The sequence below is a fragment of the Varanus komodoensis genome, unplaced genomic scaffold (assembly GCF_004798865.1).
Source record: "Varanus komodoensis strain SLA01 unplaced genomic scaffold, ASM479886v1 scaffold5, whole genome shotgun sequence".
Lineage (NCBI taxonomy): Eukaryota > Metazoa > Chordata > Lepidosauria > Squamata > Varanidae > Varanus > Varanus komodoensis.
This window is the reverse complement of record NW_025336087.1, coordinates 22,636,396-22,653,250: the sequence shown is the minus strand read 5'-3', so window position 1 is coordinate 22,653,250 and position 16,855 is coordinate 22,636,396. Positions and strand designations below refer to the sequence as shown.

Sequence of the window (16,855 nt, the reverse complement as noted above, 5' to 3'; positions counted from 1 at the left end):
CCTATTTTTTAAACTCTTGAGCCTGGGTATATTATTTCAGGCAGTTTAATTAGCCTTGGTTCTCTGTTTATATATGTTAATATTGTAGTAATGTTTGTATGTTAATTTCTTACTTTTTGTAAGCCATCCCAAGTATTCTTGATGTACAGAACAATTAAGTATAATATTAATAAAGTTTGATATTGAGTAATATGCTAGATTCCAGGCACTGAAAATGTTGTGACAACCTTTATTCCTTGTGTTTCTGATCTCTATCTTTAGGTAGCCAATCTGAACCCAAAGGACAATTCATATACACTGAAAGAATATGTTTATAAGGAAGTTCAGAAAGACTGGCCTGGATACAATGAAATAGACAGACAGTCACTGGAATTAATACTTTCTCGGTAAGTTGCGTCTCCTTCTCATAATATGAACAGTTGAAAGAGAAAAACTGTTTACTTCCAAGAAATGATTAGATTTACTAGAGCACATTTGGCGTGATTTTCCTTGTAACGTGGAATATGGGTGATCTTTACAGAAAATTAAATTCATCTCAGAATGCCACCAGCACCAGTCACTTGGAATCTCCTCTGAATACTGTCAAAGATGCTGCATCAGCTTCTCCTTCTCAGGTATTTTATTCATCCCTTTTAAAATTCTGTACCATGCCATAGACACGGTTTATGTGGATGGAAGGGCCATACCTCAGTGGCAGTTATGCATAGTGAAAAATTTTCCAATACCTGTTCTCCCACATAATTTTTTGTATTTTATAACTACATTAGTAAAAATGAATGTATGCAGTTGTAAATACAATATTATGTAAGCTTGGCAGTTCCAAAGTTGTAATAAATAATGTTCAAGTGATTATCCTTAGTAACAATATGAAAGGATACATATGTATCTCAGAGTGAAATGGAACTAATAAATAGTGAGAGTGAGAGTGTGAGTGTAAGTGCTCCAGCAGTCTTAGCTGAAGAAAGTGGTTGGTTGTCAGTGCATCATACACATTTCTTTGGGTTGCTATTTTTTTTTCTTAAATTTAAACAATAAAAGACAAGTGCATGCTATTTCATTTAAAGTCCTGCAGGTGTTTTAATAAAACATTCTACATAAATCACATTAAGTGCTTTGATTTTTCCCTACAAATCTGTCAGGTCACACACTTACAGTGTATTTGGACAAAAATAGTCCTTTTTTAGCTTTGTTTCCAAAATGTTTGTAAAACATACTTTCTGCATTAGATCTCTCTAGGCTAACGTAACATTTTCTGATACAAACTTGAAAGTGTTCAGATGCAAATTGCACAGTGCAAACAAACTTATTTTTTATTGGAAAAATATCCAGTGCAAATTGAAAATTGTCTGATGCAATTCAATTGTATTGGAAAAGTATCCAGAAAATTTCCATTTCAAAATGTTCCAGCAAAATCCACATCACGGCTCCATGCGGGACCACATGCTTTGCATTGAGGTTTAATGCATTGAAGTGTGAGGTTCAGTCTCTGGCATCTTCACATAGGATTGGCCTGAAACCCTTGGCAGCTGGAGTAGATGGACAGATGTACTGACTTTGCATAAGTCAGCTCTTTATATTTAAATTAAGTGTTCAGATAAACAGGCAGAGAGAGGATGCTTTGAGAACAGGACTACCGCTCTAAATTTTAGGTACTCAACTTCCCATAAGATTGTTTTTCGGAATGATTCATATGATTTTGTTATTTCATTTCTCACTGCCCCCCCAGTGCAGTGAAAAACCATTTCCCCAGCAGCACTGAGTAATTTTGGGATAGGAAAAAAGTAAGAGTGGAATCCTGTGCGCCCCCCACCCCCGCCACAGCATTGGTTGGTGGATCGTAGGATTATTCAGAGTCCCAACTCCAAGTTCTGCAACCTCAGAGTTGGAAGTCTCCCACCCCTTGCAGCCAGCATGGAAAAAATGTACTAACTGCCTCTCCAAAGTCAGAAATCATGCTGCCCTGTGCCCTATGGTGACTTGCCCTGTCGCCTGAACTCAGGTAACTTAACCTACTGCGGGCAAGCCAAACCCCTCCATACTGTTACTTGGCAAAAGCAGCAAAAAAGGGTTAGCCAGAATGGCAACCCTAATCCTAAGCCATTCTGGCTAAATGGCTCTAGGCAAGTTCCAGTGACAGTCACCCCAAAGTGGCCAAGAGGGACAGCTGTCAGTGGTTCCCCGTGCCACCACAAAAAGCAGCCGCAATGGCACAGGGCAAACCTACTTTAGAGCAGGATGAGCAGAGTGCTCCTTGGCTCCCCCATTCATTGCTGTGGTAGCCACTGAGCAAAAAGGCTGGTGCCTGCAACATACATTATTGACACTGGACAGAGCAGCCAACAAACTGCATTCTGCTCAGATCTCAGCTCAGATCTCAGCTTGCAGGTGTGTCCTCTCTGCTGGGATTATTTCTGCTGTTTTAGGGTGGTAGAGGCTTCTGCTGTCACAGTTGGCCCTTTCAGCTGGGCACGGTGGCAGGCTAATCCATTGCTTCAGCCTGCTTACAAGATGGTTCCTCCCCCATATCCCCTTATCCAGTGCTGTTGTCAACTGGGGGCAAGGAATGGGGAAAACCTCAATATTTCCATGGTGTCCCCTGGAATACCTATAGGAGGACTGAATGGAGAGAAGCAGTACCCTGCAATTTATGTGCCAAGCTGTCTGTATTAGGAATAGGGTGGCATATGGGTCAGACTGCATAGTTTTCTACACAATATTGCTTAGTGTGTTGTGCAAAGCCTCCCATTAGTTAGATCCATATAAAAAGAAAACATAACCTTGAACGTTGACCATGTTGGCTGGGGCTGATAAGAGCTGTCCCCAAAACATCTGTAGGGCACAGAATTAACTACCTGCTATAGATCAACACAGGGCTTGCTGTCTGGGTGATATTTGAAAGGGAAACAAAATGTCTTGAGCACATCTTGTTAGTGAACACAAGGAATTAGGGCAAAAATATTTTACTTTATGATTCCAAATGTATAATAATGTTCAACAATAATATTAAGGGAGCTTTCCCTCCCATTCAAGTGCCATGCAGTCTATAGTCCTCCGAATAATCACAGCATGAATTATTTTGGTTTTCTTACAGAATAATTTAATGTGCATTGTAAATATAAAGCCTGAAATAATGCCCATGCAGTAGGCATTTATTGTATGTATTATCAATAAACATGTCATTATATATTGCATGAGAATATATTGTATATTATCAGCATAATGACCTGCTAATTGTCCCTTGAAATTTTTAATAATGGGAAAATAATAGTCACATATATGCCTTACTTTATTTCAGAAACGGCTTTTGGATTCTGACTTTATTGATCCTTTAATGAATAAAAAACCAAGGATATCTCATCTTACTAATAGAGTTCACCCAACGCTAAATGGTCACTTGACTACTGGTGAGAAAAATGCTGAAGCTTCCCAACCACCACCTCCCCCTGCAGTTGCTGCAACACCAACTGCACCACCTCTTCCTCCAACTTGCCTTCCTGTTTCAAATCCTCCTCAGACTGTACATTCTAACTCCAATTCTCCAAGTACACCTGAGGGCCGGGGCACTCAAGACCTGCCTGTTGACACTTTGAGTCAGAATGGCAGTATGTACGAGGACCAGCATCAAAAATATACTTCTAGGACTCCACTGGAAATTGCAGCACCTGCTGAAAATCTGTCAATATGCCCAAAGTCTACAGATGATAAACATTCAGTGTTGCACAAAAAATCCAAGAAGAAGTCAAAGAAGCATAAAGAGAAGGACCAAATCAAAGAACATAACATTGGGAATGCTGCAGAGAAGGAGAGAGACTGTGAAAGTGAAGAAATTACGAAGATGAACAATTCCACTCAGAAACTGAGTGAAGGTATTGTTATTGCTTCTTGCTTTGAATGGGCGAGCTAACTACGCTGGGTTGTTACTTCTGCATTGCCTCTAGTCTGCAGACGTTCCTATTACCAGTGTGTGATAGAGCCTACCCACAAGTAAATGGCTCCCAGGATGCAATAGTAATATAGGAATCTATCTTGTTGCCTTGTTTCCCTGGATCTGAGAGTGACTGCCAGAACTAATTCCTTGCAGACATATGTGAATGAAAATCTCAGGCATGAGAGCTGACGGTGTATTGAATAATTTCTCTGGTCAGCTCTCTTATATTTTTGTAAGATTGTTCTAATATGCATTTTCGTCTTACTTTGCTACATAATAAGCTTCCATGATAGATGGTCTGTAGCAGGCATGGATAGCTTGTGGCACTCCAGCTGTTTTAGTCTATAATTTCCATTAGCTCTACCCAGTATAACCAATGGTGAGGGATGATGGGAATTGAGACTACTAGTAGCCCACCTCTGGACCATTGTATGAAATAGCTGCACCAAAGGATGGTGAGAATCAACCATGCCCACCTTCTAGTCAAACCTACCCTATGTCTCAGCAGACATTTCTTGTATTCATTTTGTTGCTATTTTTAACCTTAAGTGAATGGAATAGGAATAATACTGAAATGATTGGCAGTAAGGAAATCCAATGCACAGGGTCCTCAGTTCAACCTTGGTGGCAGTCAGAAATCTTGCAGTTACAAGAAAGTGATATTCTGTTCCTTCCATCCCTTCCTGCTGCCCTAGGAAGTTTGGAAAGGGGTTTGAATCATGTTGTGCCATAAGCACATTACAGAAATAAACCACAGGAGGTCAAGCTCCATGCAGGAGAGAAGGGTTGGGGTTTGTTTGAGCTCTCTGTTTCTGAGATACTCTGAGCAACTCAGAAGGAAGAGAACCAAGCTAATAAACTCCCCACATTACATAAGCTGGAGCTATACATAGTTAATTGATTTCTCAAATACTGCAGTCACCAAAGATATTTTTTATGCAGCTCCAAGACACACATTTGCTCCATTGAATTGCATGGAATATAAAAAGGTTTGGAATATAATGTGATTTGAGAATCACATATGATTACAATCTAGAGAGCTGAAACTTGACACAATATGTACAATATGATGGTGCATATGATTTTTTTACTTTGCTGAACATTATCAAGTTATATCGGCAGCTTTTAGGAAGTCTTTGACTTCTAGTGAACTATTTATATTACATTATTTAGCAAAGGGCACAGCACATATTGTTTTATCATGGATTCATTTTTTTATTTTGAACTTTTAAGTTTTAGGGGGAAATTATTTGGATCCATTTTTATTGAACAATATGAACTCTCAGTAAGTCAGAACATCAAATTATAGCATATTATAAAGGAAAGTATTTCTAAAGATTTTTATATCTTACCAGGAAATTGTATTTTCTATACTTTTCTTCTTAACAAAGATATTTAGCCCTAAAAGCCTAAAAGGAGATCTTTCAGCTTTGTGCCAAGTTTTGTTCAGCTGACAAGAACACAAGCGCCATCATTACAAAATCAGAACATGCACATTTTCTGAAATATTATTTCATTGTTAATATCAGCTGTCCTATAAATTTAGCTTTTAGCAGTAATTCCAAAAAATATAAAGACTTAAACATTTTTTCAAGCTAGATTAGATTAATTCAAAGTCATACCTTTGCAAAAGCAAGTCTTTCAAATTTTTCATTAATTACTAAGGATAGAAGGATAGAAGTGTAAGGATAGAAACTTTTCTAGACATTGATATTTATTTATTAATATGTGTATGCCACTTAATATAATCAAGTCTTGGTATTAAGCTTTTGAAAGTTTATACCTTTATGTACACTTTTGCACTTGAATACTGCAACATCTGATGTTTTTGTTACTCAAATAACTCTTTGACCCAAGCTAGGGCTTTACAAACCGTCTTTGGCTATTATCCAGACCACCTTGTCAGTTAGTTTTCATAAGTAACTCAGAATTCATTGTGAACCAGCATGTGTCTTTGTGTGTCTTCCCTTTAATAGAATCTTTTCTTATTCTAAATTCTTAATGATATATTATTAAGTATTTGGTAGTTACATTTCACTTGGCATTTATTAAGACATAGTGCTTTGAGGGTTGTGAGTTAGCAGTTTTTCCATAGCTTTCCTAGCAATTCCAGTAAAAGCTAAACCAACTGTTCTCTTAAAATCCATAACAAATATAATTAGTTTGCAGCGACATGGATGACTCAGTGGTCATGCACACCACTGAAATGCAGGCATTCATTTGCTAAGCTACTAAAAACAATTCTGCTAGATGCTCTATAGAAGGTCATATTATTTTTCAGAGATGCAGCTGTAAGGTCAGAAAAGCACTCTGATGTCATAGCTAACCCTAACCCTCTCTTCCACCTATGCAGCCAGTGTAGAAAGAACCACAGTGGCTGCATCTCTGAACTTGCACAAGCGAGCTTGGAGATGGGAATTAGTGAGCATGTCAGAGGTGGAGTAAGGAATGAAACAGGCACCAGCATGATACAAAGTATCCTCATGGCCCCTCAGCCTCCATTCTTTGCATTCTGGGGCACAACAATGTTTTGCAGGGCAAAAGAAGCACAGAACTACCTTCACTTCTGCGCCCCTTCTGCCCTATTTAGGATGCTTGTAATTTCATGGGATGGGAGGATATGGGAATCCTGGTTGGATTGCAGTTTAATTTCTCAACTGCTTAATTTGACAGCATGAAGAATAAAATTTAAATATAGTGTTCTTAGATTCTGCTTATATTTGTAATGGCCCATTTTTGTAGATTGACCTGTCTGTTGTCTTCCCTTTTCTGGAAAGATTATGAAACTTCTGTAGCTCTGAGAACCCAGACAGCAAAACTTCTAGCTGCTGTTTAAAAAACCCAAAGTTATTGAATATCAAGAAGGGCAATTTCATTATCACTTTTAGACTACTATAAGGACCTGTGACACAGTTCCTAGGGCCAGATTTAGTTGTGACCTATTTTAAAACCCTGTGCAGCTAACGGAAAAGTTGATTTATAGCTTTGTGAACAATCCCTTACGTATACTGTTGACTGGATACAATAGGTTTCCAACTCACTGAGGCTCATGACTTGGTTGTCTTAGTCAGGGCTTGGGACAGCTGAAATATTCTTTGTTTAGTAGCACAGGCTGATAATATAGACTACTGGTTCTTTTACCAGACAGTTACAGCATTCCACATTCTTTTCTAAAGAATGTGTATTAAGTGTCTTAGGAATACCAAATAAGAAAAGTATCTTTTTATAATGTTGAGCTATCCACTACATCAACCCTTTGCATATGTTTGTGTACCTTTAGGAATACAGTAAAGGTACAACCAATACATACATACTTCATATGTTAGAGGAAGTGCATGAATGGGTACTTCATGAAAGCATCCATTCATGCAGTGGATACTTTAGATCCTGCATATTACTATTTTTTTAATCTTGCTATCCTGAGAACTACTGGACTCAACCCAGACATTTCTGCTTTATAGACTTTATGGATTCTCATTCTTATATATGACTTATTTTTCAGCCAATTCCATAATATTCTTTGCATGACTATAACTTTTGTGGCTGATGAAGGGGAGAATTAACAGAAAGGAAACCACTTGGCATTCCTCTTCATTGTTCTTCATTATACGCTAGCAAAAGCTGGATGTTGCTGTAAACCTCCCATCTCCTATTGTCTGCCAACATCTGCCACAGAAATTCTTGAATTGTTCTGCAGATGCCACAACGTGTCTTAAAATAATAGAGGACTGACCTTGGGTTAAGTCTAGACTGCTGGTATTGTATACAGACTGCTTCTGCATTTTACATTACTGCCATTGGCAGTTTAGAATTTGTCATACTACTTGTACTAGAAACATTCAGCAGTTCTGCACTTTGCTTTTAATTGTCTCTTAAAATGCATCTGTTGAAAGGGACATTCTGTGTATGCTCTATGGCTTGTGGATGTGTAAAAATTGAATTTCTTTACAGGTGTTAAAGAGACTTGCAATGCCTCCACAGATCCTTTGTCAACAAGTGAACTACCAGACTACTTTGTGTAAGTAGAACAATGTTGAACAAAGGGGGTAGGACAGCAAGAACTATTGATGCTGTATTTGTTAAAGTGATAGAGCATTTGAACTATGAAAACTCACACTTTTAAAAAATAGGAAAGACACATGAAAATCCTGCACTGTTGCTTAAGTTCAATAAGTTAAGTTACTTTCACCAGTCCTATCATGCTGTGCTTCAGAATAAAATTCATGTTTACTTTACCTCTGGCCTTTTCAAAAGAACAAAGTGATCAAAATATCCTTGTTCGCTGGATGACTTGTCTGGCAGAAGAAGCTGCGTACTGATACTGTACTGCTGGTACAGCGATTCTGCTATCCCTCCTTTCAAAAAATTTCATCAATTACAAGAGTAGCTTTCTCAGAAGGAAATAATAACTTCAGTTTTTCCTAGTATTTTGCATTTCATTGACTCTCATCTGCTGGCTTAGGGAAATGCTCAAGAGGCAAATGGCAGCAGTGATGCTGAAGGAGTTCTGAGCCACCAATGATTCAGAGTTTCTTGTTTTCTTTGTACAGTAGCTCATCTCCTATGCAATCTGTACCTCTTCGGTGTATGAATTGTGGCTGCAACACCCATTGTAAAAGCAGCTAGAAGCAATAGTTCAACTTAATTTGTTCATAACGTTTGTTTACTCCTTTTCCTAACCACTGAGCAGCTTACAAAACAAAAATAAAAACCAGGAATGGAGTACAGTCTAAAATAACAACCTTCACTTAGCCATTCAGATCTTGGATTTTTCCAAGTTTATGTTGCAATTGCCTCCTACTTGATTTCTCTCCCCTTAGTTGTAGACATGTTTGCATTGGTTAATAATTTGTTTCCCTAACAGAGGCAGCTTTGCAGTACATTTTTTCTTGATTCTTACTGCTCTTTAATTTGGCTGTGGCAATCCATGTGACTTTATTGACAACACAGTGGCACCCCTTTGAATGATTATGGTTCCAATGCTGGACAAAATAAATGGCAGGGAACAGAATAAATGAGAGGGGTGGACAATGAGAATGAGAAAGGAAAATATCAGAGAAAATGTAGCCTCTAGGGAAACAAAAGGCCACCAGACATCTTGAGAATTTAGCAGAGTACATATTTGTTTGGCATTTCAAACTAGTCCTGCTTTGAAAAGGCCATTCCCACACAAAGTAAGCAAGGCTTTGCTTATGATCATACAAACAAAAATAGCAAAAGAATACATGTGAACAAATACTGCATTTTTGGCTTTTCCATGACACCCCAGATTCTGTTTCTGTCACGTTAAAATAATTGATCTGCCCCATAGCTGTTTGTTAATATCTATTGGAATATTAGCAAAGTATCCAATAGATTTTATGTATGTATTTCTATAGCGCTGCACAGCTGAAGCTCTCTGGGTGGCTTACACAGTCCACAATTAAGCAAAATAGTTTCATAGATTAAATGATTAAGGATGGTTATAGCTTAAAATGACATTGTCCTAATCCAATCAATTTGCTTCACATACTAGTAACTAGTTGCCAGTGGGCCTATATAGACTCTTTTTGTAATATGTACAATCTGCTGTAGGTACAAATTAAATTGTACTTTGATGTCATTTAATCTAATAATTGCTTGAGAAATGTTTCAGGGCTACTGTAAAAACCCTTCAGAAAAATAAGTACTTTAAAATTGCTAGTTACTGATTTTCAGTGTGTTGTTAGGAATGGTTTCTTCAAAACTGCAAAACCAACTGAAACTCTTGTCTATCCTGTTTGTGATAGAATACTGCAAGTAAATCTCCTTTATAACAGTCATAACAAATCAGGCATTTTGATGCAATATACTAACAATCAATCCTTGGTGGAAAGAACTGTCTGTGCTTCTGAACATTTTGAATTGAATTGCTGACACAAACTTACCCAGTTGTTTTAATGTGCCACCATTACAGCACAGCACTGAGAGCACAACTCTAATGTCCGCATGACCCTTGTCCCTGGAATCATGCTGCCTACGCATGTTTAGCATATCACCTCTAGCTGGCACAGAGCCCTGTTTTTTTGTTCTTGGGCAATGCCTGCTTCCTCTTCCGTGCAGAAAAATATAAGAAAAAAATGTCTTGAACTTCTATAAACTCCTTTCGGGACACAGTTAGCAATTTCTTTCCCTGAAGGTACTGTTAACAGCAGCAATGCGGGAACAGATAAAGGGCTCAAGGGTCAGTGGAGGTATGTTTTTATCTGATATTGTCAGACCTCTACTTCAGTTGGATTTCTCAGTTGATGCCATCTCAACTGAACAGCTGTATGTGTGGGGGAAATAGGTTGACAGAAAATGGACATATCAGTAGGATTTTACCTAGTAGAATTTGTTACAGCACTCACTCTGTGATTCTTTACAAAGCAAGAGACCTGACCTTATGATGTTTTGCATACCACTTCTCAGGTACAAGGGGAGACCTTCAGATAGCTGAAAGTTGATAGAATTGGATGAGCAATGCTTCCAGATTGGCTCTGTCAGGTTATTAGAGCAGAGAGATTGAAGCAATAAGTGCAAGGAGGATTTGAAAGTGAGGAAGAGCAAGATGGGCAGGATTTAGGAGCAATCAGGAAGACAGTTTAGGGATCTGAGGAAGGTGATTGCATGTTCAGAGGAACAGGAAAGGTGAAATTTTGGACAATACAGTACTAGATAGAATGAGGGTTCCAAGGTGAGGCAACAAAAGACCATGGAGAAAAGGATTCATAATATTGTTCATAATATTCAGCAGAACAGGATACCAGAGGCAGTATATAGTACTCAGCAGGCATGTAGATTGCATACAAAGCCTTTTCACTAAGCCATCTTGATCAGAGAGGAGGAGGGGAATTATTTTTTCCCCAGAAAAAAATTATTTTTCTAAAGCTTTAACAATTTCTTAAACTTGAGCAGCTTGGGCTTTTTATTTACTTCCTTAATTGTAGCATTCAGAAGCCATGGTGATTTACTTGTATTAACTCTAGCAAATACAGTTTTAATCAAATATGCATACAAAGAATAAAAAATGTATTTGATTTTAATATTCCTGGCTTCCATATAAAATCCACTGACCTGTTAGCTTTACATGGTGGGTTTTTTATGAACACTTGAACAAAATGGCAGATAACAAGGATGTGTACAGAAAGGTAAATTCTGACTAGTTAAGAATCAGTCTGATTTCTGTGAGCATGTGGGAATGAGGATTACAGAATATGTATAGATTGGATAAAGTTAAGTATACCTCTACAACCTTTAAAAGTGAAGACATCTTGAACTGAGAATCCTTCTCTCTCTCTCTCTCTCTCTCTCTCTCTCTCTCTCTCTCTTGCTCTCTCTCAAATATATATTAAAACAGAAAATATATAGCAATTGTCTCATATGAGCAACGGCAAAGTTATAAGGATGACTTCAATGCAGAATATGATGAATACAGAACCTTGCATGCAAGGATGGAGAGTGTTACTAGGAGGTTTATCAAACTAGATGCACAGCGTAAACTGCTTTCTCCAGGATCTAAAGAATATCAGGTAAAACTTATTTTTCACCTTCTATAGAAGCTCTTCTTCATGGGTGTCTGGCTCACAATCTGGGGTAATTGTGGAATTAGTGCTTCATAGTCTGGTGACATTTGGAGTTCCCACACCTTACTAAAGAAGTGAAGAACTTTTGATTGCAGCTTGTATGCACCAAATCTGATTCTGAGTGTATCAATTGTAATAATTTGTGCCTTGCAAACTTGGCAGAACGAGGTAGTGGTGATATAATCCTGGAAAGTCTTTCTAGTGAAGCTTACTTTCCACGGTCAGACGCAAACCACTGTTGGATTACTTTATATATACAAAGAAATAATGAATTCATCTTTTTTGACAAAATGTTTTTAGACAGTAAGCAGACAACTGAATGGTAGTGCTGAGTGTATAGTAACAAGGCCCACTTTACTTAAAATACTGGAAGAAGCGGTGGGTTTGAAATTGAAACACCAATGCCAGTAGGATTAGATATGTGAGAACCACACCACATATGGGAAACGGTTGAACATGCAGAGCTAGATGGGGGACAGATTTAACATTATTAGTCTGATCATATGGCACCAGAACTAGCAGAAAGACCAGCTTAGTAGTGTCAGAATTTCTACCAGTTGGCCCACAGGCAGCATGAAGCTCCTTTTCATTAGGAAGGGAGAAGAGGTATTCAGTTGGAATCACCTTCTCATCATTAAGCCTCATTTCCCTAATAACTTGTATTCTAACTTCTCTGGTGTCTTTTGTTAATGACTGCTGCAATATTAAGTTTTATATCACCAAACCAGCCTGGCTGGCTAGTTTAAATATAAGACTTTAGTTAGAAGCCTTTGCCTTGCTCTGCTTGGAAGTGGGAGGGGGAAAGATCCACTCCTGACAAACTGCATATTCCATTTCTAGCCTCTGGTCAGGCTTGGACCTTCAGATTACTTTAAATGGAATGACAAGTAACACTCATTGCTGTGTCTTAGACCAGTAATTTAGTGGCAGCAAAGGATTATTTAAGTAGGGAAGGATGTTCAAGATGGAGTAGACTCAACAGGAGATTTGTATATACTAGGCTCCTCTGTTTCATTCTGTACTCCTGCAGCTGAGTTTAGAGTAAATGTAAGGGGAAGATGCTTTTTTAAAGTTTCTAGTTCAAAAACTCTTTGTTACGGAAAGGAAATGGGTCTTTGCGGGTCACTCAAAGTGTGTGATTTTTATTCCCTGCTACTCATGGATCTACAGAAAAGTGCAATTATCAAATTATAATGCCAAGTATATATGTTTTCAGTTAATCTGCAAAGTGATAGTTAATAAATTGCTGTATGAGGTAGCCATCAAATTACCATTGTTTTAACTTTCAAACTTGTAGGTCCTTCATGAGGAAGTCTTACAAGAATATCGGAAGATCAAACAGGTTTGTATAACTTATACCAAGTTATTGTGTGACATATATGTGTAAAACTGTACTGAATGGACTGCATAGAATTAATGAGCTGAAGAGTTAGCACCATAAAGACCTAATTCCTGTACTTGGATAGGTTTCTCTGTATAAATTGTAATACTTGTTTGACCTGATTTGCAACCTCCAATGAAGACATTTCAAAAACATCTTTCGGTAATGTGTTTTATGACATGCACATATTTAAATATTAGGCAATAATTCCTAAGCTCACCATACTGAATTATAGGTTCTTGCTGTACCAGTAATGAATGTAGCTTCACACTGCATAGAGCTTGGATGGGAGGGTGGGTGTGTGGAGGGGTTGGTTGGTTGGTTTTATAATCTGGACAAACTCTTCTGTTTGCCTGTTTTTACTATGTTTGTGGCAAATATTTGGTTTTTGCTTTTGGCTACTTGTTAGAATGCTAGTTCTGTGCATTGTCTCTGAGGTTCAGTACAGATTGACTTTGTTGATTTTTCTCCCTTTTGTAAAGAGATTGCAAAAGTGTACAGAAGACTGACTTGAACATTGCGCACTTTGCATCTTCCCCTAAAGAGTTGCAGAGCCCAAAATGCATTGGGACCATAGACAGTTCATGGGCTCCATCAGTCTTCTACATACTCTTTTACCATTCTCTTTGCCTCACTGCTAACATTGTCCACTGAGATTTGGATTTTGGATTTTTAAAAATTATTATTGGATATTTCCCCAGTATGGCACATGATGAGGTTCTGCACTTATGGCACTATGTACACATCCAGTTTGGGAAGACCGGATGTTTGCTCAGCTTTTAAAAGCTTGTGGTCAACTGATTTAACTAGAAGTTTCATATGAGCCAGATACATTTTTGTCTTGCCTTTAATAGCATTTCATTTTCAAAACAAACTTTGGCAAATTGCCAATATCAAGTTCATTTGCAAGTGGAATCTTCTAACCATCACAGCAGCCAAGACTTGATATTGATCCAAATATTCAGTATTATAATTTGTTGTCTAAAATGTGAGAATATCAGAAATATGACTTTGATGCTGGAATTATACATATGACTCCATATATGCTTACCAGATGAAGGAAAGGAGTAATTCCTGCTGTTCTGCTTAGCATTTTTTTGCCTCCTGTGGCCTACATCACTTTTCTAATCCTTGCCAAATCACTTAGTGAATGGTGCAGAACTGTGGCAGCACTACAGAATGATGTAGCTGTCACTATGACAATATTGTACAGAGCTAACTAAACCATCTGTTAAGGTAAAGACTAGAGGCACACAAAAAGGGCTTGGATAAACATGGGCAGAGGAGAATGTTAGGTCCCTCCATTGATGTAGGAAGAAATGAAAAAGCAGATGAGGGGGTTATAAACTCAACTGCCTTCTTCAGTTCTGACTAGGTAGCCCTGTAACTAACTAGGTGTGTGCATCTGGGAGGCAGGGAAGATGAGGTAAATGAGGAAAGAAATGCCACACTTCCAAATTGGTGCAATATGGCATGAAAACCTGAACACCGTAACTCCAGTTAAGGTATAAATACTGCCAAATAGCATGTTTTCCATAGATGAAATCCAGAGGTAGCCATATTTAAATGCCACTGAAGTCAGAGAGGCCTGTGAAGTAGGGAGAGGGAATGTGTCCCTATTGGATTTGCTAGTCTTCTCAACAACATTCAGCACCAATCACTGTAACGTCTGTGTGGGGCCCCATGTCCACAATGGGTTCAGGAACTCCACTTGTAATGGTTCTGGACTGCTCCTTTTAGTAAAAGAGGGTGCTGGATGACCTCTGACATTTTGGAACAACCGTATCTGTCTGCTTTTAGTTTGCTTCATTTGTTGTTTTTACAACATCAAACCATCTGTGTTTGATAGCTTTTACTATTGTTCCTTAGATTTTATATTAATAGTTTCCTTGGGCATCTTCAGATAGAAAGACAGAGATACATTTGCTGAAAAAAATTAATATAAATATATGTATGATAAACTGTATTTTTGCTTGCTATTGCAGTCTAGTCCCAACTACCATGAGGAAAAGTACAGATGTGAATATCTGCACAACAAGTTGGCTCACATTAAAAGACTTATAGGAGAATTTGACCAACGACAAGCGGAGTCATGGCATTAGGGCTCCGGACCAGAAGATGTGAATAAACTAAAGATTATTTATTTAAAATTCCATATGACTTATTCTAAGGTTTAAAAATAAGTGAAACTTCTCTAATGCAGAAGTTTCAGCATTAGCAGACTGAATTGCTGTTTTTGATGATGGTGAGGATGTTGCTTCCCTGCATAGTTGAAGCTGCTTTTTTTCCTGGTCCCCTTTTCCTTAACACTTACTTGTTTATCCACAGAAATCATTTTACCATTGGGTACTGGGGATCCAGTGTCTGTAGTTCTGAAGTTGTGCACATTTTTTAAAAAGGAAAAATTGTAGCAAAAGCAGAAGTGTTTGAATGATTACAAGCCTGTTTTCAGACTTTTTCTTGTTAATTAAAAACTATTTGCCTTAAATGGTAGAAAGTTTAAAAATTTGCACAAAATAAAACAAAAAGTGAAACATTGTTTTGGAGGGTTATGAGGTGGTATATAATTAATATATACACACCTATCTATCAACAGTAACATATTTCTGTGATTGAAACCCCCATTGCAATGGTTGCCTTACGGTGTTTGCTTGTGTATATGAATTGTACTTAATCCATCTCTCCATAAATACACTGCTTCCCACGCCATCAAATGGGGAGTATTTTGTGGCCTACTATATCTAAAGTCTGTATCTGTATGTGTGAGCGAGTGAGAGAGAGAGAGTGTGTGTGTGTGTAAGAGAGCTGTATTGAGGACAAATCTGCTATGTTCAGGTTAAAACAACTGACAAAGTGTTAGAGCAGTTTTTTCCTATAAAACTGCAAGATCAGTTCTGGAAGACAAATATTCAGGTTAAAACAAGTGACAAAGTGTTAGAGCAGTTTTTTTCCTATAAAACTGCAAGATCAGTTCTGGAAAACAAATATTTCCATTTCCACAATTTGTCAGCTTTCTTATCTGAGAAAAATTAATACTTTACAAAATTTAATTCTGTAGTTTTGGGGCAAAATTATAAAAATTAAACATGTAGGTGACCTATTTATATACTGCTATAAAAGTATTTTTTGACGAGAAATATGCAATGAAGCTATTACCTACATGAAATGTATATTTAAAGATTTTTTTCCTGGTTGTCAGGAATATAACAAAGATGTATTTAACTATAAAATACTGTGATCATCAAACAGCACAAACTTTCATTTCATGCAGTTAATTGGTTTAATTTAATTAAACCATCACTTTATCATGTGGGAACATAAGTTATTTGGTCACAAAATTGACTTATACTTGTCTTTTCTTTTTGTCTTAATATGTTTTGTTTCAAAGTGCTGCCAATTGAAAAGGGAAGCATTATGTTTACAAGTCAATTTTTTTTGGGAATGTTTGCCAAAATTTTGGTAGTATCTTTAATAAACTTGTCTTCAGCATCAACTCAATTGTTGTGTATTGCTGTACAACAGAATATGTACTTTTGATAGAATTTCTAGAAGTGTTAATCTGAGAATGACTCAGATTCTGAAATGAACAGAACAATTCTATTTGTATTTACAAATGGGATTAATTCCACTGACCAGGGCAGGGATGGAGGAGGGGCAGCTTTTTATTTTTCCATTCTAACAACTGGGACAGCAAGGAATTTACATTTCAGCTCTTACAAAACACAAGGACTTAGAATATGGCATTTACATACCTGCCTGTGCACAGGCAACAGAAGAGCAACCTCAGGAGATGTTTCCCTGAGTAGGAGGAGGACTTCGGGTGGTATGATGTCATCTTGGTGGAGTAATTTCACTTTTGCTGACACAGAACAGCACTTACATGGCTTCCAAAGGCTTCTCTTCTGAAATTAAAGCTGAAATTAAATTGCAGTCATTTTACCCAGCAGTGGTGTAGGTAAACCT

General features: G+C 37.6%; 1 protein-coding gene across 1 annotated transcript in view; it reads left to right on the top strand.

Annotated features, from left to right (window-relative positions):
- The window catches only part of ELL2 (elongation factor for RNA polymerase II 2), a 47,187-nt gene extending 30,802 nt beyond the window's left edge, over nt 1–16,385 (top strand). Inside the window, exons 6-12 of the mRNA XM_044446830.1 lie at nt 262–386; nt 521–614; nt 3,296–3,866; nt 7,880–7,946; nt 11,286–11,457; nt 12,809–12,853; nt 14,878–16,385. Coding sequence (XP_044302765.1) covers nt 262–386; nt 521–614; nt 3,296–3,866; nt 7,880–7,946; nt 11,286–11,457; nt 12,809–12,853; nt 14,878–14,994 — 1,191 coding nt within the window. The 3' untranslated portion in view covers nt 14,995–16,385. The remainder of the gene's footprint in view (nt 1–261; nt 387–520; nt 615–3,295; nt 3,867–7,879; nt 7,947–11,285; nt 11,458–12,808; nt 12,854–14,877) is intronic.
- Nucleotides 16,386–16,855: the final 470 nt, after the last annotated feature.